Source organism: Pundamilia nyererei, unplaced genomic scaffold (genome assembly GCF_000239375.1).
Source record: "Pundamilia nyererei isolate P.nyererei 1_Seehausen unplaced genomic scaffold, PunNye1.0 scaffold00244, whole genome shotgun sequence".
NCBI lineage: Eukaryota > Metazoa > Chordata > Actinopteri > Cichliformes > Cichlidae > Pundamilia > Pundamilia nyererei.
Window position 1 is genome coordinate 439,022 of NW_005187645.1, and position 25,569 is coordinate 464,590.

The following is a 25,569-nucleotide window of genomic DNA, read 5'->3' on the forward strand; positions in this document are numbered from 1 at the left end:
TAAATGAATACAGATAATAGAAGAAACTGATACATAAAGTTTATTGAATATTATTTATAATCAGGCTGAAGCGTGTGCTCCTTAGTCTGTGATTAATAAGGCTGATCCTGTCTCCAGAAACCCACCACCTGCTGAGGAAGCAGAGCACTACATCTCTGTCATCCACTGCTTCGTCATCGCTCATAAAGGTATTTTTATTCTTTATTCTTCTTTACTCCCTTTCAGTTGTATTTTATTTTTCTTTGCTTGTTTTGTTTTGCTTGTTTTTTCTCTTCTCTTTTTTTAGGGGTGGGGGTGGGGAAACGTTACTGTTTACCCTCAACTTTCTCAAGATGTTTGTCCTAAATGAGCATCAATCTAGCTAAGTGTAAACAGCAGTAAATACTAATTATTGAATGTTGTTGTGCAGCACGTAGGACCGACAGCGCACAATGTGCTTGAAAGTAGCAGCTAAGAAAGGTGTAGTTTATGTCTATGAACAGTGAACACCTGTGTGCATCAGCGCACTTGTATTCAAAAGGTTTCTCCGTGTAACGGTCTGCTAGAGGGTGTAGAGAGCCATAGCCCCATCTCCAAGGACATGAAGCAGGCATGGAGGAGATCCAGGCTCCAGACATCCAGAGGCCCCAGAGTGCAAGAGCCCAAGGTGGACCACCGGAGGGGCATCCGTGCCACCCTCCTGGGAAGAGCTGAGTAGAGCCCCAGACGAGGGGTCACCCAGTAGCCACGGAGCAGAAGCCAGAGGGGGCTGCAGTGGCGTGCCTGCCGGCTCTGCTGGCAGCCAGCTGTGCCAGAGTGAACCGAGCCGCAGGCCCAGAGGCCCGAGGGACCCCTTTGCCCCGGAAGAGGCCTGACCGAGCAACAGGTGCCAGGCCCCGCTAAGTAGCCACCAGGAGTGAGCTGGTACATACCTGAGCGCCCAGCTCTGGACACCAAGAACCACCAACGCACTGATGACCTCAAGGGTCGAGGTCATCAGTCACCGGCAGGGAGTGAGGTGAGGGGAGATAGGCCTCCACACTTTGGAGGGCCTTGGAGTTCCCAGAGAGGTGGAGTCTAAGACCCGACCTGACATATAGACACAGACAAACAGGCACACATTGACACAATCATACATTCCCACCCTCATGCACACATATACAAATACTCAGCACGCACCCAACGTAAGGATAGACATAAATGGACATACACACAATCACACTCCCCAAACATACTCTATACCCCGGGTCCAGGTATCCACGCCCCCAGAGGGGGAAACGGCATCTAGACCCAGGAGATGTTACCCTTTCCCCCGGGGTGGAGGCAAGCAGACCGCCCCAGGCTCCGCAGCAGCAGGGAGGCCCCGCATCCCAGGTCCCAATCGGATGGCCAACACCTCCTCCCAGCCCCCCCGATGGCCAGCAGAGAATGGGGGTGTGTGAAGACCCCAAACCTCCCTCATGTGTAGTGTTGCTGCATGTTGTTCTACAATGCATTTAAAACACGGGAGAGATTTAAAATTGAGAGGTGGGGTTGAAAGAATAATTATATGTTTTAAAATATAAGCAGCAATACATTGCAAATATATATATATATAACACGTTAAACAATAAATTAAAACAAGGCAGATGACGCCAGACCGGGCTTTTATTTTGAAGTGAGTGGATCAAAGCTTTATCAAAGCAGAAATACTCATCTTAATGGGGAGGTTGAAGGTCACCTGTTGAGTGAGTGAGAGGGAGGAGTAATGGGAGAGTAATTTCAGGTTGAGTGAGGATTGGTTTGAGAGGAGGGAGAGAGGAGGAGAGAAGGCTTTTATTGTGGTAGAACGAGGGAGGGTAGACAGAGGGAGAGAGGGAGGTATCTGAGTTTGAACTTCTGTTTTCCTTTAGTCTTTGTCATCTCAGATTCACAAACGCAGACACACACATACACACAAATATACTGGGTGTCATATTGAGGGACGCCGGGCGAGTGAGGACAACATGCTCTGCTTAAAAGGTAAGAGAGAGAGAGAGAGAGAGAGAGAGAGAGAGAGAGGGCATGAAGTTATGAAATGTGGGTCATTTTTTTCTGTATCTGTCAACATTAACACACACACACACACCGTTATCTTCATAACCTTTTTGCAGTGTGAGTGAGAAAGAGAGAATGTGTGTGAGTGTGAGAGAGTGTGTGTGTGTGTGTGTGTGTGTGTGTGTGTGTGTGTGTGTGTGTGTTGGAGCACTGAAGAAGGTTGAGCATGCTTTATTTTGAGCACAGAGAGAGAGAGAGAGAGAGAGATTAATGGAGGGAGTGAAGAGTTGACTAGATGCACTGTTTTCATGATTACAGCTGCAGGAGTCCTTTGTGCAACTGTTACTATGGTTACTGCTCCTAATAGCACCGCTAGTATTTCAACTACTACAAGTACTTCTGATACTGCAAGTACTGATGATGCTGGTTCATCCAAGTTTTGGGTCAGAGACGTGTGCAGTCTTGAGTCTGGCACGTGTGTGTGTGTGTGTAAGTCTTTAATGACTGTCGGCCTGTCGGGGCAGGCTGAAGCATCGCATTGAGCCTCCATAACACAGCTGTCCTTCTCCTGCAGCTTCAGACGTGGCTGTGGAGCTTTCCTTAATGAAATCCTGCAAGCTGCACTTCCTCAAGCAAACAAAAACAAAAAGAGCACACATAAAATTTGCTAGAATGTTTATCGACTCATGATGTTTCAGTTTTAGCTACAAAACAAATTAGCAGTTAATGTTTAAATGTTTCACCCATGATCTTATTGTCCCTCTTTTTAAGATTGTTTGCTTTCATCTGTGGCCTCATTCTGTATCATTATAAGCTACATTTGCATATTAGAGCTCAATTTCGTTTGTATTTGTACTCATGATGCATCTTGAAGCAAGTCTTGCAGTATTTAGTATTCGTATTAGATCGTATTTACATGTTTTGCAAGCTCAATATATTAATCATACCTGTGTGAAGTGGTTAAAAAATAGTAAGAGTTAGAAGCACAAAATATAACAACTGAATGCGTCAGGACAAGATCGCATCAGTTATTTTTGTCCCATCATCCGTCAGAGTAAACACTTTCACCCTCGGGAGAAATTCCCCTGTCAAGTACCTGACATTCACTTCAAAAACACAACTGAGCTGCCAGGACACAGACGATGGATGACGTAGGAAAAAAGCTAGGGGAGAGGAACTGAAGATTGATGGGACCCTTCTCACTTTCTCTTCTTCTCTTTTTTTTGTTGGCCAGGTGAATCCCTGAGTCAATCAAGCGTTTGATCAGGGAGACCTCCAGGCAGAAAACGAATGAATATTATCATTGCTTTTATATGAAGCACGGATACCTTTAAAAATTGGTTAAAAACTCTTGTTTTAGTTTTAGAACTGATTTCATAATTAAACAATAAACATTTTTAACTTTCTTTCTGTCTGTGGTCCTCACCTCCCTGTGACTCATACACCTCAAAGGAACACCTCACAGTTTTACCAACAAAATACCATCAGCCTCCCAAACTGACTGAAAACAGAGACATTCATTATTCTGCTTTTCTTTGTGAATATTTCTTCATTATGTTTATGTTTTGTTTTGTCACTTTGGACACTTCTCCACCTCCACCAGCTGGAACCTGGGATGGATCCAACCTCTGAATGTACCAGCACAAATCAAGGCCTTTCAGACCAGGGGACATCTTCCAGTCTTTTCTTGTTCAAGTTCGGTGAATCCACATGAACCATAGCCTCAGTTTTCTATTCTTAGCTGACATCAGTGGCACTCGGTGTGGTCTTCTGCTGCTGTAACCAATCTGCTTAAATGTTTGATGCGCTTTGCATTCAGCGATGCTCTTCTGCATATGTAGTTGTGATAAGTGGTTTTGAGTTGCTGTTGCCTTCCTATCAGCTCAAAGCTGTCTCTCCAATCTTCTGTGAACCGCTGCTCACAGGATATTTTCAACTTTTCAGACCATTCTCTGTAAATTCTAAAAACCATGGCATGTTCAAAGGCGCTTAGATCACCTTTCATCACCAATGTGGTGCTCGGCTTAAAATTCAGCAGGTCGTCTTAAACATGCCTAAAGGCAATGAATTGCTGCCATGTGACTTGCTGAATAGATTTTTGTGTTAACAAACAGATGAACAGCAGCCAGTAGTGCATTTATGCTATGTGTGAATCTAAAGTTCCAGTCAAGCACTGACTATCAGCGTTTGAATTTTCCCTTTATGGTAATATAAAGTTTGGTTTGTTTCTTTTCTTGGGTAATCTAAGATATTGTTCAAGTGGTTTTAGCACAGGTCCTTCTTCAGGACTTCCTGGTTGAAGGTTTGTGTGCACAAATGAGGCAGTGTGGTTTATGAGAACACTATAAACCACACTGGTTTGTGGTTCCCCTTAATGTGCTGCAACTGCTGACTGTCCCCTTTCTTCTTAACATTTTATTTAGCAGGATCCAGTTCTGGTAGTGGATACCTGACTGAGGCATTTATTTACTTTCAGTATGGAGGTAATGGAATACAGATCATGTTGCATGTAGCTGAGGGTCAGCTACATGCAACAGCAAAACCAAGCCGAGGTGCAATAACACACAATGAAAAAGCAAGATGACAAAATAAAATCTAGTAGAGATTTGGTGCACATGACACTAATGGCAGTCTCTATAGTTCAAGCTCCACATCATTATGTCCATTCTGCGTATTTGCATGCTGAATCAAGATAAGAAGTGTTGGTTCTGAAGTACATTAATTGGTCAATGAATCCAAAGAGGATTTGCTGCTGTCAATGCTGTCATTTTGTGGCTGTAATAAACGTTATCTGGCTCAGCGAGTTTCTATAACTGCTAACTGTAGCTATAGAAGTAGGATTTGGTGCATTTGTTGCAGTTGACAGGTGTGTATTAACCCACATCGTGTGGTGTGCAGGTGAAGTTTAACTAAGCTGTGAAGGATGTTAACCTTCTGTTTAAGATCTAAATTTAGAGATACCCAGTTTAACACAGTAACGCATTACTGAGCAACATGTGTTGTGAGTGTGGTGATAAATACCTGTCCCACACCGGCCATCTGCAGACCTGGATAATCCCTGTTAGTAGATTAGAGTTAGAGAGAGGAGAGGAAAGAAAGCAGCACTATGTCAACACCTCTGAAGAAAAATCACATTTACTGTTGGACTGTAATCATTTCTGGATTCACATCGGCCGAGGGAGACTTTTTGGTTTGTGGTTTGGAGGTCTGAGGTTTTTATTGTGAAGGAATAAGAAGAAGTTGGACAGAGCTCCTAAAGGTTTTAACTGCGTTCATTCCAGGGTCACACGAAGGTTTTCTTTTTTTTTTTTTTACTGTGAAATGTTGGGATTGTTTGTTGTAAGAAATGGACATTTGCACATGTGGACATGAGGATCCGGAGATCTTACTTATAAACTTATAACTTATAAACGACTGAGCACATTTTGGACTTTGTTTTAGGGAATTTTTTTTAATTATTATTTTTTATCAACCTTTTGTAATAATACAAATTTGCATAGTTGTTCTGAACCCAAATGTGCTATTTGTGAAGATATAGCATTTTAAGACTTTTATTGTGAAATGCTCAAGGCTCGTTTTGTGAATAACTGGAAAATATGTGCGTCCAATGACATTCATTTTTCTCTTCAACTAAAAAAGGCAAAAATTATTTTTAATGCTTATTTTGCAGAATCAAAGTCTTTTATAAGGGAGGGCTAACTAAATTTGGAGGAATTAGGACCTTTTCTGGAATTATTGATCCTCTTTGGACATTTATTGTGAAGGACCTGGATGATACAAATCTCTTTATGAGTTTGAATAACAAGGGGTTGAAAACTGACTCCAAGAGAAGACTTACTGCGAAAAGATGATAATACTATTGTAGTTTAGTCGTGGTGAGTCACCTGTAATCTGTCAGCCCATCAAACTCCTAATCACAGCTCGAGAAACAATGATTTCATATGTGGAATGCCTGGGTGGGGAGGGGGCGGGGCCTGGTGTGACTTCGCATTGTTGGAATTCTGGTCCTGATGAAGAGCGAGATGAGCTTCTTCCACGCAAGATGATTGCCTTGCAACCAAAAACAGAGGGCAGCCTGCGCCGGCGCCTGCTCAGAGCTAAAATCTACCAGCACCATGATGCCATCTATGGGTTAAATGCAGGTGGCGTGGGACAGCTTGCATCAGCCTCAAGTGAAAAAAAGCCCCTCCCAGCTCACCTGCAGTATCAAGGAAACAGTCCCTGGTTCCGCCCGCAGCAACTCCCACCACGCTCCCATATCAACCCTTCTTTCACCCCAGAGGTTCGTGGGAAACTGTTCCTTACTCCAGAGGCCTGCGGTAAACCCCATCCACAGTCTCTGCCGCTTCAGCTGCAGCGCCCTAACTGCCCAGTTCTCACCCAGCGACGCAGAACTAGTTCCTGCCCCCCAACCCCAGAGCCCCGTCCCGGTTACACCATGCCTGTCCCCTTTCATCTTAGAACTACACCCCCATTCAAGGAGCCAGAGCCGCCACCACAATATCGCTACAGGCCCAGCAGGAAGTGCAAGACAAGCTTCTTGTGCTTTAGACGTCGCAAAGGGAGAATGTCTGGGAAGGAAGCAACCCAAACTACACCCCTTCTACACAAAGGTACTACCAAGAAATTTGGGTAATCAGAATACTGCTACTAGTACTTGGTATTACACTGCTAGAAAGATGCTATCCAAGCTGGGAATCCTGAAATGGTGCTTTTGGTTTTGAGTTGTGCAACTGGACCCTTTTGGTCCTCAAAGATTTCAGATGATAGTCAAATAGACACATGTATTTGGGTTTATGTGGTACTCAATCATATCAGGCAGCATAACACACTCCGAATTACCTCCTTCTTTGAGACCGTTAATTAACCAACCAGGTCTGGGTTATCCCAGTTTGGTCCAGGGTAGCCTATAGCTTAGTTCAGTTTTGTTCCCACAGATCCCAGTCAGCCTGAATTGACTTTTAAAAGTCCCAAATACACTGTGACACTGTGGCAAATTGGAACACTTACTTTTTTGATATTATAAATGGTACCATTTGTTATCCTGGATGATCTATTCGAGGTTGCATAATCAAAGGTTTTGCTTTTATTCAGCCCAGAATAGTGCTAAATTGTGGGACTTGAATGGTTACTACCACTCTAGCTCTTTCTAGTTTGGTCCCAAATAATCTCAGTTTCCGTGATGTTCCTGTTGTTTGACCTCCTGAATATTCTCAACTACTCTTATTTGACCATTTCCGTTCTGTGAGTTATGCTTGTCTGGCTCTCTATGATCTTCAATCTGGCACAAAATTCAAATTTTATTTGAGCCTAAATCTAGTTGAAATGTACTTTTGTTTGATCTCACCTGGAAGGACTGCATTTCTATGCATGTAAAATGTCCTATAAATTGTGTTAAGCCCTGAATGCTGCTAGCTAGCCTTGCTTAGCTCACTTTGGTCTCCAAGATTCCAGCTTGAGGTCCTGAATTATCCCATTTATTATGGTCTGGCTTTATTTGGCCCTGAAAAGCTCGGTTTGATATTCTAAATGGTCCTAGCTAAGTTTTGTAACAAATAATAGTAACTCACCTAGTTTGGCGTTATAAAGCCCTGGATGTTCTCACCTGTCGTGTTTTGGTTTGATATAGTCTTAAATTGGAGTATCCAAAAAGTTGATTCTGGTCATCTGGACGTAGCGTTTTGTGGGAGAAACGTTTCGTCACTCATCCAAGTGACTTCTTCAGTCTCAGCTGACTGCAGGTTTCCCCAATCTTATAAACAGTACATTTGCATAATGACTGAAACCAGCCCACTGAAGGAACAATGGGCTGGGAGGTCAATTCCTTAATCATAATTATGCAAATTCTCATGACTATTGATCAACAACCACTGATCAATGGCCATGAGTACCATTCACAGAGAGTTGGGGAATGGCTGCAATCACAGCATTGTAAGATGGTGAAAGATGGACACTTAGGCCCCCTCCTCAATTCAGAGATGGTCTTTGATCATCTCTGGACCATTCAGTGGTCTTTGATCAGTGGGTTTTGGTCAGTGGTTGTTGATCAATGGTCATGAGAATTTGTATAATTATGATTAAGGAACTGACCTCCCAGCCCATTGTTCCTTCAGTGGGCTGGTTTCAGTCATTATGCAAATGTACTGTTTATAAGTTTGGGGAAACCTGCAGTCAGCTGAGACTGAAGAAGTCACTTGGATGAGGGACGAAACGTTTCTCCCACAAAACGCTACGTCCAGAATCAATTTTTTGGAGATTTACTTTCCTGGATGATTGAGCATGCATCAAGACGTGAAATTGGAGTTACTTTGTTTTGGTTTATTTGGTTCTTTGATATTATGAATGTTTTTTAGCCACTAGTCTGGTCCCAAATTATCTAAGTTTGTCTGACATAACTCTTTGAGGTCCTGAATGTCTTCAGCTATTCTTGTTTATCCATTTCAATATAGAAAGATGGCTTTATCTGGCTCTCTTTGGTTCTAAATCTCGCACAAATTTTAATGTGTTTCTTCTCATCAGGGCAGACTAGGATCCACTTAAACTAAATTCAGTTTGCTCCTGGATGACTTGGGAAGAGATTTCTCACGGCAGATATTCATAATTAGTGGTATCAGTAAAATTAAAGTGTGATACAATAAAATCTTCCAGATTAGCTCGTCCCAGTTTGGTTCAGTCTTTGCCTCACAGTTTCTCCATTTTTAAATGAGAATATTAGAGCAGCAACTCAGTGCCTGCACGTCTCCTGTGGCTAAGTAAACACACTTTCACACACACTGTGTGACTGTCTGATCAATAATGCATCACAGCACCAGTCAGCTATTATTCTCTGATAATATGCAGAAGAAAATCACACCAGCTCTCCATATTCTTGGTTAATTATCTCCCCTGTGTGCATAATCTTCTTCATGTATACGTGTGTGTGTGTGTGTGCAAGGATTAGCTGCCGCTCCACGCATTGGCCTAAAAGCTAATTCCACGAATAACAGATAATGAACAGGCTTTTTAGCTGCAACAGCTGCTACCTGTTAGCTTCCTAACATCTACCTTCAGTATCCCGCCCTCATGTTGCCTTTGTGGTGACGTCTCAGCATTTATAATGTTAAAACAAAGAAAACTGAGCATCAATCAGTCAGTGGTACGTGACTCTGTCCTCATCCTTCCTCTTTCCTGACTGGACAGCTGACAGAGTTCAGAGTTTAACAGATTCCAACTATATATAAGACTATGACATAATGATAGTGTGTCCTACTTACTGTCTAATTAATGAAACTAATTAAAACAGTGAGAAGGTGAAGACAGACAGACAGGCTGTCAGCCATGAAGACGGTAATTAGCTGCTCCACTGGCCCACATAGTCGGCACAGTTACAGACTGGAACTGTCCCAGTTGGTGATGATGAAGGTGACTGTCAACTCTATCAGCCATGGCCAGTGTTACCACAAATACTTAGGGTTGCACACGTTTTTACTGTGGAGTTCTGCTGTTGGAATATGTGCAGAATATAGTCTTGCTGAAAAGCAAGATTTTCCCTAAAAAAAAAGAAAAAAGAAAAAAACAATTCCACAAAATCTGACAAAATGTCAACATTTTGTCACGAAAACTATGAAACTGACATTAGCCAGTGTCTAGGCCATAAGGAATGACAGTTAAAGAATGATGTTCTTGTTGAAATAAGCAATGCTTTACCTGAAAAAGACACCATCTTCATGGCAATATATGGTATGTAGCCCAAAACCTGTGGATATTTATTAAGGATTAATAAAAGCTTCAGGAGTGTACAAGTTACCCCTGCTATGTCCACTAAACACATCTACTAAGACAAGTAGGCATTTTTAACAATATGTTACAAATTTTAAAAAACAAGTCTCCATGATGTCATGGTTCTCAGCCAGAAAAGTGTGGTGGGGCGATTCAAGGCTGGGAATGGCTTCTGCACTAAATGGTGGAGTTATTTTGGGGTCTGGTTCATAATCGAGGCCAGGAAGGAGTAATAGACTACAGATGGATTGATGCAGCAGTGATGCAGATGTTTTTACAGTCTATTGCGGTGACGAGAGAGCTGAGTATGAAAGCGAAGCTCTAGAGTTACTACATCTACCTTCCCATCCCCACCTATGGCTATGAACTGTGGTCAGTGACCAAAGGAATGGGATCACAGATATAAGCAGGGAAATTATTTCCTTCTCAGGCTGTCTGGGCTTTCTGCTAGAAATAGGATGAGGAGCTTGGTCATCCCAGAGAGATTTAGTGTCTCTTGTAAAGCTAGCTCAGAATACCGTGCCGTCACTCCAGAAGACCTGGATGGCAGGCTGGTTAGAAGGAGATCTGGGCTTTTCTACATAGACTGTTGCCCCACATTCAGAAAAGCACCACAAGATGGATGGATGGATGGATGGATGGATGAACAAGAAAATTGTATTCTGCTGTATTTATATCATTCTTTTGAAAGGTTATTGTTAAAAATATATACAGATCTGACTGTAAAAACATGAAATATGCACCACCTGCATCTATTCAAATACTGGATGCGGTTATCTCTTTGTGCATTAGCACCTGTTATACCCTGAAGGTTTTTTGGTGTTTTTGTTTTTTGTTTTTTTTTGGCATTTTTCCTCATTTTATCCCTCAGATGCTGATGTCAAGGCTAATGTCCACACTTTGACAGCATGTCCTCACTCTCTTTGGACCTCACAAAGATAGAAACATGAGAACACAGAGAATAAAAGATGAACAGGGATACATCAGAGGCGCGGACACACTTTGAATTCTGTTTCTTCATCTCTCTTCATCTACAAAGCATCATGTTTCATGTGTCGTTGTGATAATGCGGTATTTGCGGGTAACCTTCATCACCTGGCGACACACATGAAGGACACACACGTGTACTGGCTTCCTGCCAACGGTGTGTGTGTGTGGAGAAAAGAAAAGAAGAAAGAGGGGGGAGCGAGTGACATAAAAAGAGAATAAGAGAGAGAGGAGTGGGAGGAGAGTAGCATTGCAGCGAGTCGAGCTGCATTACTGCTGCTGCTCGCCCGCTCTCTTTCTGTTTGCTGCAGCCTCAGGAGTGTGTGTGTCGGTGTGTGTGTCTAAACGAGTGTGTGGCGTCGTTATGGTTCTGATCGGAACAGCAATCAAATCTGTCCTCAGATATCTCAGTAAGACCAGAGGTGAGTGCCGCTGTATTGGCGAGGGATTAATTTACCTTTGAGCTGTACAGGTAGAGTGAGTTATAGCTCTCTAAAGATGACCTCATAGATACCATCCCCTGATTGGCTCTCAGGTGCATGTAAAAATCATGTCAAACGTAGTTTAGATCAGCAGTTTAATGAGCATTTGAAATGTGAGTTTATATTACCTGTAACTATAGTCTAAAACATTAGAGACCCTATTCAAGGTCTCCAGGACTGTCTTTAAATGCCTTGTAATAATCTTACTGACTTCAAGAACCCAATTTAGGGATCATTTAAAGACTTTTTTGGCATTTGTGTTCTCAAGGGGTCCTGGAATCTCCACAAGGACCCTTAGGATGTCTTCTCAAGGTTTTAACCCTTTAACCAGTAACCCCCAGAAACTCTTCAAGAACAATATAGGCTTATTTAAAGGCTTTTGTCAGGACTTGTGGACCCCTGGAATCTCCACAAGGACTCTCGGAAAAGTTATTCAGAGCTTTATAACCTCGTAGTGACCTCTAGAATGCCCTCAAGAACAATTTAAATCTCTTTACAGACCTGTGTTATTTCTCAACGACAATTGGAAAAAATAATTAAGCAACCATAGTATCTTCTTGATGATCAGTGTGGACATTTATTATGTCCTCAACATACAAGAGCAGCTTGAATCACTGGAACATTTGCAATGACCCACTGAATCTGCCACAGACGTCTACTGCCTGGTCAAGGACCACTACCTACCAAGAACTTCTGGGACCCAATTAAGAACTACCGAGCTTCTTCAGGTTCATATCAAGGACCAGCAGAAGCACCTCAAGAATCAGGATGGTCTCTTTATCATTCTCCTTGGTGGTTCCTGTAATTCTCTTATGGCTTCATCAAGGGCCTCCTTCTAACATAAAGAACCTCCTCAAGAACCTGCCACAGGACTCCCTAAATCTTCTCAAACACCTGTGGTCCCTTCTTAAAAACTGTCACAACTTGTCAGACCTCCTTGAGGATTACTTGGACCCCGTAAAGACTGTTTAAGCCTTCCTAGAAGAATTGCATCTTCCTTTTCAGAGCCAGTGAAAACCCCGCAAGCCTTATATCGAATCTCTAATGTTTTAGAACTTCAAGCACCACTGATGCTTCTTGAAAACCCAAAATACCTTCTGACACTTCTGAAACTGTCTAAAGTGTTTATCGGACCACTGCCAATCACTGAAGTGTATTTTCATATTTCAGCCTCTGCATGCTTGTTCTAAAGAACCCACCAAAACACACAAAATCTCAAGGACCATATTTACATCTTAAATAATCTTTCATATTTCTCAAGGACTTTGGCATTCCTTCAAGGATCTCAGGAGCTTCCTGCATCGCCATTTCAGTCCCCGTAATGTTTGTTTCCATTGTTTGGTTTAAACCTCTAAGGCTGTGTTCAGACGAAAAAATAAAATAACCTTTTCTTGATTAAAATGTAATGGTGTTTATTTACTTGTCTTTTGAATGACAACAAAAAATATGACAACAGAACATAAACAATCGGCCATCACTCATCAGTGATGACTTGGATCATGCGGTTAAAGAGAGATGTGGTTGATTAATGGGAACAAATGATCTTTTCTCTCTTGTTTTTTGAATATTATTAGGATGAGATGAATGACTAAAACAAAACAAAAAGTGCTGTCAGTGCAGAAAAACAAAATCATTCATAAGTTATTGTAAGAAATTCCTACTTTGTATTATAAGAGGTGTTTTTGGTCCTGACATACATTGCAGAATGCAGAAGGCTGAGACTCAAGCTCCACATCTGTCCATACATCTGTCCACTGAATACCACAGACAGTCAATCTGCAGCTCTTTCACAATAAAAGCCCTGTGATGTGGAGGTCACCTTGAATAGTGCTGAGTGCAGCAGCTCTCATCATCACTGCTCCTCTGAGTGTGAAAAGATTTGCTGAAACAAGATTAAAATCCAGAAAGTAGCCTCATTCTCCCTCTCTCTCTCTCTGTCTTTGTTTGTGCTGCAGGGGACGGGGACAGTAAGTGGTCTGTTCACTACACTACCCAGAAGCCTCAGCAGGGTCTGCGCTTCATCCCTGGCAAAAGGCGATCAGGCAGTGCTGATGACCTGCGAGGTGAGAGTGGTACTTTAGTGTTTCATCAGTTAACCTTACAAAAATGTGAGATTAACTGGATCTGTGGGGAAACACATTTAGAGTAATGCTAAGAGACTTGAGAAAGTCTCTAGATGAAAATAAGTAGCCACACTTTAAATCCTTCCCTGATTTCTGGTCCTGTCTCACTCTAATGGAACCATACTTTCCAAAAGGAACGCCATGTTATCTTCAATAAGACTTAAAAGTAGCTATTGAGACCATAAACCAATGAAAAAAAATGTTTACTGACATCAAGAATTACCAGCTCTGGTTACAGAGAGAGGGAGAGAACCTTCATTAACTCAAATATTTAGAGAGCCTGGATTAAATTAGGAAGAAGAAGTGAACAGACAGGGTGCAGCTTTGAACCTGAGTCCAGAACAGCAATCAAACTGTTTTGTGAACTGAGACGTTCACTTAAAGAAGTCTGTGTATAAACTCGATCAATAATACCTGAGTCCCATGAGGAGAAACTGCAATGCGGCTGCAGTAGAAATGACTGAAAACACTAAAACCACTGCTCCACATTGTAGAAGCATCTCTGAAGTGGCTCTGCAATCCAAGTTAATTATAAGTCCTTTCAAGCCGCACAGAGCAGATGAGGAGGGCAGGAAGTCGGACATATGAATGACATGGAGCATCTGGTCAGGCTAAATGACGTCTGCTTCAGAAAACATTCACAGCGTGAGTTAATGGATTGTATCTGTATCCATTCTTGGATGTAGACCCAGATGGAAAAGATTTTTGATCAATAAGTAGATTATAAGTATTTAAACAAATTGAAAATATTTAAGTTAAATTTTTACAGTAAATTAATGAATAAATAATAAATGTGTTTTTCCCTATTTGTTGTCTTCCTTATGTCATATTATATATTGTGTAAAATAATTTAAAAAGAAAATTGAAAATTATTTTGGGTCAAGTTCAAGAAGTGTGTGAACCCCCAGAGCCTCAGAAGTCTGTTACACACAAACCTCGAGTCCTAAGTGTGTGTGTGTCCTGTAGGATTAGCATTGGCTGACAGATGCCAGCAGACAGTGACCTTCTGACCTGACACACTCACAGAATTGCTGCTGAAAGAATACGTACTCTTCTCCACTCTTGATATTGTTCTTTATGGGCTGAAGGTGGAAAACTCACAGTCTTCCTCACTGCAGTGGCAGATCACTACTGTTTATAACACTGTCATGTCGCTAAGGCTAACATTGTTTGGGTGTTTACACCAACAAGTCTGCCAGGAAAGACTGCAAAAGCAGCTGCCTGTTCAAAGAGATCCTCATCATTTGCTCTTTAAATGTTTATGTCTCTGAAATCTGCAGTATATTCTCAATCAGCCATCAGTCCCGATAAAAAGCCTCCTGTCTGTTTTTATAGCTGCTGAGCAATAAAGGCCTTTTACACTGTGTTTGATTCCATAAATTTTCAATGAAGTACTTAAGTTTTATAAATGATCAGTTTCCTTCGCTTGAGGCCATAAATCCTGGTTCTTTGATGCTTATCAGAGAAGTAATTAAGCTTAGAGGTGACAGCAGCCTGTGAGCAGACTGCAGAGTGCTGCAGGGGTCTGCATGCAGCACGCTCTGCAGCTTCGCAGCAGCTGCAGTGCCACATGTCACTGTGAGAAAGCATAAATGACGAAGGCTGAGCTCTCCTGCTGATCTCAGCTGATCACTGCAGCAAAGCTCACACAGTCCACAATCATTCTCATGTACTCAACTCACTATTTTCTATCATCATGGTGTGTTTGTAGCATGTAATGGGCTGACTCAGCATGGCTGCAGCATCCCAAGTGGTTCTCAGCCCCACCCCCCCAGCCCCACCCTTCCTCCCTTCTCCAGCATCAACCAATCAGACGGAACCGCACGACGAGGGTGGAGGGACAAAAGCAGGAAGATGGTGAGAAACATGTGAAGATGTTTATACAGATGTAGTGATATATATTAATGGGGCTGAAGACAATGACACCAGCGCTACCAGTTCGGTGTCTCTTACTCATGGCCCGGGAACTCAATTATATCAGCCCAGCATGCTCACCATTACATCTGAAAGAATAAAAGAATAATTGTTATTGGTAATTTTTTAAGCTATTTTTATTGCCACACTGTAAAATACAAGACAACGGCTTCTTAAAGGACAAGAATCCCTTTGTTTCCCCATATATTTAAAGGAGCCTGGAGTTTTATATATGTTCATTGTTTATTTTTCAATCCAGTTTCCTGATTTAAAACTACAGACATTTGGTTTGGTGTGTTCTGGATCTTTTTCTGTTTGTGCAATCAGTGCAGAATCTTTGTGTTTTATTTCCATCTGCTGGTCAAACTGAAGCACTGACACATCTTCTGCCATCTATTTGTTATACTCAATGATTAACCTTTCCTTTAATTGTTTTTCTCATCCTTTGATCCTTCCCTCATGTTCACAACCCTCCTCAGAGGTCCAGAGTCTTGGACTTTTTCTCTAAGTCTTGCTTTTCAGTTTGTTTCAAGTTTTCAGTTTGGAGAAGAAAGGTAAACATGGAATAAACATGTCTGTAGTACATTAGATTAGATAAAATTAAAGTAGGGCAGCATCTCAGTTACACCCAAACAGGCTTTTTACCCTAACAGTTGACAAAGTCTTAATTTGACCCTTCCAGGCTAGATTAGACCCCAACGCTGCTGGACTAGATTTAACTGTATTAAAACTCAATTTGTAGACCAAACTGTTAATTTCTGCCTCTTTTCTTTGTCAGTCCACAACATCCTCAGAGGAAGATGAGATGTTCATCTTGAACAACAGGCGACCCCTGACACCACTGGTCCTGAATCCCGTCCATCTCACCTCCTGTTGGGATGATGATGAGCAAACATATGAGCCAAAAGTCGAAATGGATGTGGAACCGCCCCCTCGACTTCCAACGCCGGAGGAGAGGATGAGGCAGCAGGCCGAAGCAGTCGCAGCAGATATTGTTCCTATTAATGTAACAGGTACAGCTGGACTCAGATCCAGATTCTGTTTGTAAGGACTCTGAACTTACTATTGAAACTCATCTAAAACTTTAAATTTATTTCTGCCATATTGTCTACACTGAATTTCTACTTGCATCTGGTTTCAAAAATAGACTGAGACATAAACTCGAGATTTACCTTTAAATTTTTCTCAGGCTCAAATCAGTTTGGTCTTCATAGGGAGTTCTTCTAATTTAGAGCAGACCAGAAAGCTTTTGTCATCTTGATTCATGCCTTAAATCTTAAAATCTGGAGTCTGGATAGGACTCAGATTTGAAATATAAGTTAGAGTAATCTAATGAGACCCAAATCCAACTTGAAGTTCTTCTTAGGCTTGAGGCTTTACTTCAATTTAATTCACCCAAATCTTGGGACTTGGTAAATTACCTTTAGCCTTTTCAGAATTAACTCTGGACCAGGAGTTGAAATCGGAGGTACATTGCCTCCATTTTCATCTGGATTCTGCTCTCACAGAAACTTGATTAACTTTTGTTAAATAACTGTATAACTATCCACTATAGCTTTAGATCTTACTTGGAACTGAGATTTTTTTCTTTCAACAGAAGCTTATCTTGAAGACCTTAAAGGGACATATGATTTTATCAGGACTCTAAGTAACTAACGGGAAACATCAGAGTTAGGATATGATGTGAGGTTTAAGTAAACTACAGCAGGACTCATAGGCTAAACTTGGATTCGGAGTAGCGACTTGGTTTCTCATGTCTTGACTGTTACCTTTTTGTATGTGTTCACACTTAAGGTGAGAGTTTTGATCGCCAAGCCAGTTTTCGAAGAACACTTTCCAATGCTGACTCACTAAACCGACGACCCCGGAAATTGAGCCGACGCAAGACAGTTACTGGGATACCAGATAATGCCCTCCCGAAGTCACCATCTATCTCTGACGTTCTTCCTGGTCAGTTCTCCACTGTGGGTCGACCTGCATCTGAATGTACCACTCCTCATCAGCAGAGGAACATGGAGGTGGAGGAAAAGGGAGATCTAAGAAAAGAGGAGCAGCTGTCAACAAGGAGAATCCGAGCCCCTAAAGGAGAGGGAATGTCCAGCCTCATGGCCTCCCTTACCTCTTCCCCACATATTGGTTGCCATTCCGGCTCCTGCTGCTCACCATCCTTGGAGAGCCACACCCTCCCCCGTCCGGCAACCAACTCCTCCCTGAACTCCGAGGCCAGCTGTAACAGTATATCCTGCAGGACTCTCAGCACCTCCTCATCTTGCTACCAGGTAAATTAATCAGAAGTTATTATTACACTAATAAAGTCAAAGCATAAATTGAAGGAGTTTCCAGATGACTGGCATGCTAATGTCAGCCAACATAGGCCAGAGGGAAGACAGTTCAGAACTTGTGGGGCGACCGTGGCTCAGGGGGTTGGGACGCGTATCTGTAACCGGAAGGTCGCCGGTTTGATCCCCGGGCTCTCTGTCCTGGTCGTTGTGTCCTTGGGCAAGACACTTTACCCTACCGCCTACTGGTGTTGGCCAGAGGGGCCATATGGCAGCCTTGCTTCTGTCAATCTGCCCCAGGGCAGCTGTGGCTACAACCGTAGCTTGCCTCCACCAGTGTGTGAATGTGAGAGTGAATGAATAGTGGCATTGAAAAGCACTTTGGGTGCCTTGAAAAGCGCTATATAAATGCAATCCATTATTATTATTATTAGACATGTCCCCAATGAACAGAATGTCCTACAGATGCTGAGAGTATGTCATGGGTTCAGAGCCTTTCATTTGTTGACCTTTCTAAATTTTTAAGTTACTGTTGCTCACTGTCGGCTGGGTAGAAGAGAAATATCAAAGCAATAGAAGAGCATCAGATACTTTGGATTTTCACACTAAATTTACTATACTGGCTTTTTGAGGAAACCAAGTTATGCTAATTTAAAAATGCCTGGAGCACATTTTAAATAATTTTTCTCTTTTTTATTCCTGTTTTCTTTTCCAGTCACAGGATCTACAGGGATTCCCCAGTGATCTTCACCCTCTGCTGCCCTTTGACCCCACTGCCAGAGTAATGCCACAGTCTCCTTCCTCCTCCTCTAATTCCGTTCCCTCCTCACCTATTATATCATCTGTCCCTGCAACCTCTAGTTGTGCCCTACAATCAGAGTGGGCTTCCCCCAGTGATAAGCCCAATAATGAGGCCCTTTCTTCCCCCGGCTCTCTTCCTTCTTCCCCTATCACTGATTCAGAGACTCAGTTTCATTACCCAGCAGAGGATGACCTGACAACCACAAAGCAGGACACCCAGTGTTTCTCAGATGGTTGTTCCTTGACTGGAGAGAGGTGGAGCTACAAAACCCTCTCTCCAACCTCTAGTGTCCACAGTGGAATTTCCCAGGAAATGAGATGTGTTTCTGATGAAGGTTGGAACTTCGATCCACTTCTCTCTTCTGGTCGGTCCTCCCCTTCTTGCACTGATAGCAGCTCCTTGCGTTCAGTGAAGATGTCCTCTCCCTCGCTAAACCGTGAGAAAAGGAAGTCAAGCACATCCTCCTGCTACTCTCGTTCTGTCACCCGCAGCATCTCCCTTCGCAAGTCCAAGCGTCCACCTCCTCCACCGTTGCGTTCTGATTCATTGAGGCGACGGCCAGGTCGTAGCAAATCTTCGCGTTCTTCTTCTAGTCCCAAGGTGGAGCGCGGTCCCCGCCTGGAACGCACCATGCAGCACACACCTGCGTCATCTCCCCAGAACTTTCAGGATCCCTGGGTGCCCCGAAGTAGCACCAAAAGACGCCAAAGTGGGCTTAACTGTGGTACAGTTTCAACCTTTGAGCCTCTAAACCCAGACTGCCAGGCATCAACCTCTTCTGACTCTCCTCCTTCCAACCTCGAACCAACTCACCTCAGCCCTGGGTCTCCAGGTTCAGAGGAGGAAGGTCTGACTTTTACTCTCAATCACCAACCTCCAGCTTCCTCTTCTGTGCCTGGGCTTCAGCGACTTGCTTCGCCCTCCAGTGGGTACTCTAGTCAGTCTAACACTCCAACTCCTGGCACGCCAGTGTCTTCACCCCTCATCCCATCCTCCCCTCTCACAACAAGTCCTGGAGCTTTCTCCCTCCCCCCAACCTCACCTTTCTCCTCTTCCTGCTTTACCTCCTTCCCCCTCTCCCCTGTCGCATCCTCCCTGCCTAGGACAAGGTCTCGAGGTGAAGGCAGACCAAAGCCACCAGTGCCAGAGAGGAAGTCTTCACTTTTCTCATCCCTTTCGTCCTCATTTTCTTCAACCTCTTCCCTCTCCTCCTGCACCTCCTCAGACTCCTCTGCCAAACATATTAATCTTCCTGCCCCACCACCTCGGCCTCCTCTTCTCGAGTCTTCTTTGCTTTCACTTTCCTGCTCTCCCATTCATGAAACTCTTCCTCCTCCCCCTCCTCCTCCACTGCAGTCCTGCTCACCTGCTCCTTGTTCTTTCACTAAACTTTCTCTTGTTCCTCTTCCTTCACCATCATCCCTTCCTCTGCCCCCTCCACCGCCTCCTCTCCCACCATTATCCCTTGCCAGGCCTTCTCCTCTACCTCCCTTCTCCCGGCCTCCTCCTCCCCCCTACTCCTACGCTGTCAGGCAGACTTCCCATCATGATCTGGTATTTACAGTGTCATCTTCCACCAACTTCCCTCCTCCCCCAACTTCTCCCCCTCCTCCCCCATGTTCAGAACTCCCAGACATGCCAATTGCTGACCTCCCTCCACCACCACCACCTCCCCCTCTCCCTCCTTTGTCTACTGTCCCCACACCTTTTGCCTCTGTCTTCTCCCGACCAAGCCCAGACGCATTTCCACACAAATATGGCAAAGCACACCCCTGCCCTCTGGTAACCGCTCAAGCTCTGCAGGACGTCAAACTCCGCTCTATTAAGAACCAGGAAGTCCTGCCAGCCAATGGTACATCTACTGATGATGGCGCTTTGTTGTCTGTTGGTAACCATGGTAACCAGGATCTACCAATCAAAGAAGCTCAACACTACTTGGCTGACTTGACTAAAGGAAACCTTGTTTGCCTATCCAACACCAGTGTTAACCTAGCGGAACAAGGATCAGAAAACGATATCTGTTATGTTGCAAACAATGACGATAATACAGCTAGTGCATCCTTGGATAATGCTAGCCTTCACAGCCCAGACAATGCTGAAATGAAACAACCTAAACATGAATCAGGTGATGATTTCTTCAAACAAACAAAAACAGAGCTTTTGGCAGATGAATCAGATTTCAACAATCTTCAAAGCTCACAAAGCATTATTCATAACACTGCTAGCAAGAGAAGTCTTGGGCTTCAGCTGAGGAATGGTGGCACTCCTCAATGCAGACAGTCCAGTGAACAGAGAAAGAAAGATTCAGACATGTATGCTACACTAGCTAACAATGAAATCTCCAGTTCTGAGAGTCCATGGGTGAAAATGTCTTATGAAACTGACAATAACCATGTCAGCACAATAAGTCAACCTACGTCTTTCCAACGAAACATTATAGGAACAGTGCTAACAGATGCTAAGCTCAAAGAACTTGCAGAGATTCAAAGAGAATGCAGAAAAATGCTGTTAGAGAGCAAAGAGGAAGTCGAGCAAAATGACAAGAAAAAATCACAAATGCAGTCACTCTGTGCTGCTGATGGAGATTTGAAGCATGTTGATATTAAACACTGTAACAGGGACTTGAAGCCAAGTAGCCCAAGAAAGATCTGCTCTCCAGAGAAGCCAGTTCCACCAAAGAAGCCTGATCTTTGCATTCTGCGTCTCACAACATCCCCCAACGCCACACGAGACCTCAATGTGGTGAGGAGCAATGGACAAAGTACAGCATTTTCTCCAGGGTTCAACAGCCAGTCACAGTTTCCTGATGATTCTTTCTGCACACCTTTACACAAACATGTGATCCATAGTCCCCCTTCACCAAAGCACTTGGTGTCCACCAGTGATAACTCAGTGACACCTGTATACCCAATTAACACAACATCTGCCAATATCACCATGCACTCACCTGCCAGCTCCCCTCAATGGACAAAAACACCAATTTTGCACAAGAGACCAGATCTCTCACTGACCTCACCCAAAACAACCAAACCACTCTTTCCATCTAAAATTACAGGAGGGGCTTCCATGGGCACCTCTGGGACTGGAGGTGCTTCACAGAGTCTGTGCATCACAGCTAGCAGTAGCACCTTGAAAACCATAGGCACCGGGACCACAATGGCTCAAAACACTTTGAATGAAACCTTGGATACCTTAAAGACCAACTACTCCCTAGGAGCCATGGAAATGTATAGAACCTGCGCCTCCTCAAAGATCATGGGAATGGCTACCTGTAGCACATTAGGGAACTCAAAGGGCCAAGGAACTACTTCCACATGGACTGAGGGCACCCAAACTGAAGTAACACACCCCAGTTGTGGTGATATCAAAACAAAACTTTATCAAGATGATACATCATTTCAGAGGAGAATGATGAGGTCATCACTAGCTGAAGATGAAGAGGAAGATATTAAGGAAAGTTTGGAAGAGAGAAGGATTAACATGGCAAGGATGATGATGATGTCATCCACCACAAAGAAAAAAGACAAAGGAAGGAAAAAGAAGAAGAAAAGGCCAGGCAGGCAGCTGCTAATGATCTCAGCAAAAATGGAACCCTCCCCATCATCTTCATCATCCTCATCATCCTCTTCATCCTCATCTGGAGATGAGAGAGATGTAAGAAAAGACAGGACAATCCAAATAAGCCAGAAGATGAAAGTTACTAAAGTTTGGGACCAAGACACAAGTGACTCTGAAAGCTCCTTCAGTTTGATTGGTCAGAGCAGGTACTCTCTCAGCAGCGCACTGTCCACTGACAGCCTGCGGGGTGAACTGTCACTACCAGACCTTCTCATACAAGAGCCAGGTGAAAAACAAGACGAGCCCAGAGCTCTGAGAGGAGGAGAAAAATCAAAGGAGGCTATCAGTCCCCAGGATGGTAAGTTCTATCAAGACCACAGATCCTGCTTCTTAACCTATCCAATTCAGATTGTGGTGAGCCTATTATGCATTATAGCAGCTAATATTTATAGATCCCTGTTTATTATTCACCAAATGCTCAAATATATAATTTATGGAGTCCTTGGTGAAACTAAGTAAGCATTTTCTGTATTAGCTGTCCCCAGTATCTGCCTTAGTAGTCATTCAGTAAATGTAGGCAGAGCTTTTGTTTGTGCAGGTGTGAAGCAAAGTGGGCCAAGTTTCCTGCCCAAACAAGCTGTGAGAGTAGACAAAAATATGCAGATAAGGTACAGCATGTGGTTCAGTCAGACTACAGCTCAATAGGAACTTGCATACATAGGAACTTATATACCGCAGTATCATGTCTGTGAATGTCATCTTCGGAGCATACAGGTATCTTTAATAATTATTATTGGAAAATAAATAATAAATAAATAATTATTCTTGCTCTTGTATTCAGTCTGCCCCAGGGCAGTTGTGGCTACAACTGTAGCTTGCCCCCACCAGTGTGTGAATGTGAGAGTGAATGGATAATGGAATTGTACAGTGCTTTGAGGTTCTCGAAAAGCACTATATAAATGCAATCCATTATTATTATTGTATTCTTCATCATTTCAATTTCAGTTCAACTGAACTGTTAAATGAATAATTGAAGTTCAGTTTTTTTTCACTGTCCTTTCCTTCCCAGCTGATGTGTTTGGCAGCGTTTCAGCAGATCAGATGTTCATCTCTGGTTGTCCGCGAACCACAGAGGATCTATTCACCATCATTCACAGGTGTGAACACAAAATGTATACTATGCACTTGTTCTGTAAAATCCTTTAAACCACATCCTCACTTGTTGGTTTGAATTCTACCTCTTACTCTATGGAGCAGTGCTGTATGGGAAGGGACAGCATGAATGCCCTGGTAGTTGGGGTTTGTCTACAGGTAAAGCCTTTAATTAGTCACTAAGTGTGTAGTGTCATTATTATTCTCCTATTATACATACAAACTAGTTCTTCCTTATTCCCTGTTGCCCCAAATAGGAATAAGTTGTAGCTGTCAAAGAATCCAGAGATTTAGTAGTAGTACGTATATAGTGTTTCTCTATTCTAACTGAGCACTCAAATCACTTTTATCCACAAGCCTCAGTGACCCATTCACAAACACATTCATTCAGTACTTTGTTCTATGCCTTCAAGCACACCCATTCACACTCAGATGGATGCATCAAAAGTTATTTGGCATTCAGTATCTTGCCCAAGGATACTTTGGCATGTAGACTGGAGGAGTCAGGGATCATTGGTATTCATGTATACACAATAATTACAGACCGAGAAAGCCACTGTCAGGAAAATACATCTTTCCTGCTGGGGAGGTAAGGAAACAAAGGTATGATAACATCAAGCAGTACGACACACAGTAGAGGGTACAAAACTATCTCCAGACATTGTCTGGTTCTCAAAGCCACAAGTAGGTTCAAACCTCCCGACAGATACCAAGATAATGTAGTCAAAAACATAATCACTGGTAAACTCGCAACCTGTTCTTCCTCAGACACTAAATGTAAGATATCTACTTCGTCTACTTGTTCTTTGATCCCCCAGCTAATTAGCTTCTCCTATACTTGAGAAACAAAAGTGCTTCAATCCAAGTTCCCTTCCATTCCTGTCATGTCATTGTTTTTGTATATATTAAACATATTCTTAGGAACCTATGTCTTTGTTGTCTATTAGATTTTTTCAGATTTCTAGAAGTTGCCTCTTGATGTTAACTAGAAACTTTTAAAATAGAGCAACTCTCTTGTGGCCATGTAATTCAGTGCATGTAGCTTCTAAATATACAGTTACTATTGTTCACTGTTTTCTGTCACATTTCTGTCAGGTCCAAGAGGAAGATGCTTGGAAGAAGGGATCTAGAAGAAGACAAACATCGTGTCTCGAGCTCCTCCTCCTCCCCCTCCCCTCCGGTGACTCCCACTGACCAGCTAATGCGACCTGCAGCACTCAAGAGTCAAAGGTCAGCAAGAAGTGAGAGCTTTAAGGCTCTCCTGCTGAGGAAGGGCAGTCGACCTGATTCTTCATCTCGAATCTCAGCAGTTGAGCGACTTCGGAAAGTTGTTTCTCCCACTGCAGCAGCTGACCTTCATGGTGCACCACCACCTCACATATCCTCAGACCAAGTAAACTCCACAAGCTCCCTCCAAACTGGAGAAACACATGACATCACTGCCCACCTGACTCTTAATGTTCAGCAACCTCCCAGATCTCCATGTGCTCAGAGCTTCTCCATGATGTTGGAATGGAGGCAACAGGATCTGCCACATAATAACCTCTTCTTCTCATCTTCTTCCTCCTCTCCCTTCTTCTTCCTGTCATCCTCCTCCACGCGCCCTCGCTCCCTCACTCCTCCCTGCTCGGCTAGCCGCCGCTTTGCCGCCCGCTGCCGCCTTGTTGCAGCCCCCATGACTGCAATCTTTGAAGGGGAAGATGAGGAGGAAGATGAAGAGGATTTCAACGAGTCATCGGGAGCTGATGGAGAATCCAGTCTGACACTGGTTGAGACTGCTTGATGGACAAGAAAGCTTGCTGATGTAGCTGGGAGCAGATGGATGTTAGACACCACAGAAAAATTGGATGTGGTCATGAATGTGTGGCAAAGTCTCAGCTGACTCAGCTGAAACTCACCTGAAGCATTTAATTGAATGCACTAAAGCACACTTCCTAATTAACTACATCAGTCACCTTAAAAGGATGTGTACAATATTAATGGTTTCAAGAAAAGAAGCTTGTTGCGATGACATAAGAGTTTCACTCCAACAGTTTCTTCGCTTTTTATTTCCTTTTAACCCACACTAGTTATATGTTTTCCAACGTCAGTGACACTAAGTTTCTTTGACATTGATAAATTCACGTTCTTCTGTCTTCTGCACTTTATATTCGCCAAGTAACCCATGTTTGTTCTACACATGAGAATTTTGTTTTTTTGAGATCACACTTTAAATATTCTGAAACAGTCAATTTCAGCAACTTCTAGAATATACACATCTGTGTTGAATTGGATATGCTCTGCCGGAGGTGATTCCTCATGTGGATCCAGGAATTGTGTAAAGGACTGACTTTTCACATCATATTCATATCACACACAAATCAAACTGAAATACATGGGAGCTACAATCTTGATGTTGTTAAGAAAATATCAACAACTAGATGAAGATCCATCTAGACCCACATCATGGACGTTGTGGAGGGGAGCCAGTATAATATTAAAAATTAGTTTACACAAAAAAAGTGATCCAAAAACAAATT

At 43.0% G+C, this 25,569-nt stretch overlaps 1 protein-coding gene across 4 annotated transcripts; it reads left to right on the top strand.

Annotated features, from left to right (window-relative positions):
* Positions 1-154: 154 nt before the first annotated feature.
* Positions 155-25,569, top strand: LOC102202161 (NHS-like protein 1). 4 transcript variants are annotated; one of them, XM_005749405.2, is made up of 10 exons: positions 5,046-6,608; positions 13,178-13,285; positions 15,057-15,202; positions 15,739-15,813; positions 16,038-16,272; positions 17,054-17,538; positions 18,254-22,256; positions 22,968-23,055; positions 23,156-23,209; positions 24,146-24,206. In XM_005749405.2, the coding sequence occupies exons 1-9, from the start codon at positions 5,927-5,929 to the stop codon at positions 23,178-23,180; spliced, it is 5,847 nt and encodes a 1,948-aa protein (XP_005749462.1). In that variant the 5' UTR covers positions 5,046-5,926; the 3' UTR covers positions 23,181-23,209; positions 24,146-24,206. The 4 variants fall into 4 exon arrangements, with proteins under 4 accessions (XP_005749463.1, XP_005749462.1, XP_005749460.1 ...); XM_005749406.1 differs by lacking the exons at positions 5,046-6,608; positions 23,156-23,209 and adding an exon at positions 155-188 and having other exon boundaries at positions 24,146-25,569; XM_005749403.1 differs by lacking the exon at positions 23,156-23,209 and having other exon boundaries at positions 24,146-25,569.